This window comes from Myotis nattereri (genome assembly GCF_964212035.1).
Source record: "Myotis nattereri genome assembly, chromosome: X".
Classification (NCBI taxonomy): Eukaryota; Metazoa; Chordata; class Mammalia; order Chiroptera; family Vespertilionidae; genus Myotis; species Myotis nattereri.
Window position 1 is genome coordinate 1682310 of NC_138078.1, and position 1701 is coordinate 1684010.

General features: G+C 49.9%; 1 protein-coding gene across 1 annotated transcript; it reads left to right on the forward strand.

Moving 5' to 3' along the window:
* Positions 1-287: 287 nt before the first annotated feature.
* On the forward strand, positions 288-626 carry LOC308511082 (protein p13 MTCP-1-like; the record flags this gene model as incomplete). The annotated part of the gene is made up of 1 exon (XM_081081095.1): positions 288-626. The coding sequence occupies one exon, from the start codon at positions 288-290 to the stop codon at positions 624-626; it is 339 nt and encodes a 112-aa protein (XP_080937221.1).
* Between the last annotated feature and the right edge of the window lie 1075 nt (positions 627-1701).

Genomic DNA, 1701 nt, shown 5'->3' on the forward strand with positions numbered 1-1701 from the left:
GTTCTATAGGACCATGTTCCCTTCACAGAATCATATTTTACTTCAAGTAGGTTTTGTACAGGTTGTTCGAGAAGAGAGATCTAAAGCTAAAAAGAAAGAAAAGTTGAGATTTATAAATTTGCAAAATAAACCAAAGGCAACCACAAACACAACCGTGAAAACCATAAAGATAAAAGCCGAGGTAAAATATGTTTGGAGACTCAATCCCCTGTATTTCAATGCCAGGAACAAAGTAGCAAGAGGCTTTGAGTAGCTGTGGCTGTTGCTCCTTGGACCACGGAGGGGTCATGGCCGAGCTCCCGTTGAAGGTGCACCTCAACTCGCATCCCTTTAGCCTGAGGATCCATGGGCACTCGGTGTATGTGGACGAGTACCAGCGCACATGGCTGCATCACGTCATAAACAGAAGAGGTGTCCTGCAAGTACGGTTGCGCCAGGAAAACATCCCCAGTGAGGATATCGGACTAATCACCATCCCGCTGACCTCAAGCAGCATGCCTTGCATGTGGAGGCTCCACCCTGTAGGCCACTACATGGACCACAGGAGCAGGTTCTGGCGCATCGTGCATCATGTCAAGCAGAATGGCGTGGAGGAAATGATCCTTGAGCTGATGGAAGACGCATAGGGCATGTGCTGGGGTCCCTGGCTCTTGTCAACCTGAGCCCCAATCCGGCTGGCCTGCCGGTGGGACGTGTATAGCTCTGGTCACATTTTTAATAAGCTCTTTTGTTCTATCTGCCACCCCCTTGGTGCGAGAGCACCTCTCTCTCTCTCTCTCTCTCTCTCTACCTCTCACTCTCTCTCTCTCTCTCTCCCTCTCCCCCTCTCTCTCTCTCTTTCTGCTTGTTCTTCTTCTTGTTCTTCTTCTTGATCTTCTTCTTCTCCTTTCTCTCTCTCTCTCTGTCTCTCTGCCTCTCTCTCAAATCAATAAAAGCATTTTGAGTCAAGCTGGTGTTTCTCAGTGGCTGTGGCATGACTTTTGAACCCGGAGGTCACGGTTCAATTGCTGGTTAATGCACAGACAAGATTTAACCAATGAGCCCTAGCTTGTTTGGCTCAGTGGATAGAGGGTTGGACTGTGCACTCTGTAAGGTCCCAGGTTAGATTCTGGTCAAGGGCACAAGCTCTGCTTGTTGACTCAATCCCCAGTAGGGCGTGTGCAGGAGGCACCCAATGTATGATTCCCTCTCATCACTGATGTTTCTCGCTCCCTTCCTGTATGAAATCAATCCTATATAATGAAAGCCCAATATGCTAAGTGTCCAGTCTACCGGTCATCTGTTCAACCATGAAAGCTTAACATGCAAATGATATACTGAGGTTGCTCAACTGCTCGCTATGACATGCATTGACCCCCAGGGAGCAGACATTCAGACTGGTAGGTTACCTTGCTGCTGGGGTCTGCCTGATCCGGACTGAGTGAGAAGGGCTGGACACACCCTGGAGCCCTCCTATGGTTATGACCCAGCTGGCCAACCTCCCTCATCCCACCCCGGCCCTGATCGTGCACCGGTGGGATCCCTTGGCCTAGCCTGTGCTCTCTCGTAGTCTGGCACCACTAGGGCGATGTCAGAGAGCCAGTTTCAGCCGATCCCCGCAGGCCAGGAATAGGGACCACACTGGTGCATGAATTCGTGGACCGGGCCTCTAGTAAAAACATATTAAACAGAGAAACACAAAGAAAAAGACCTTAAGCCTGA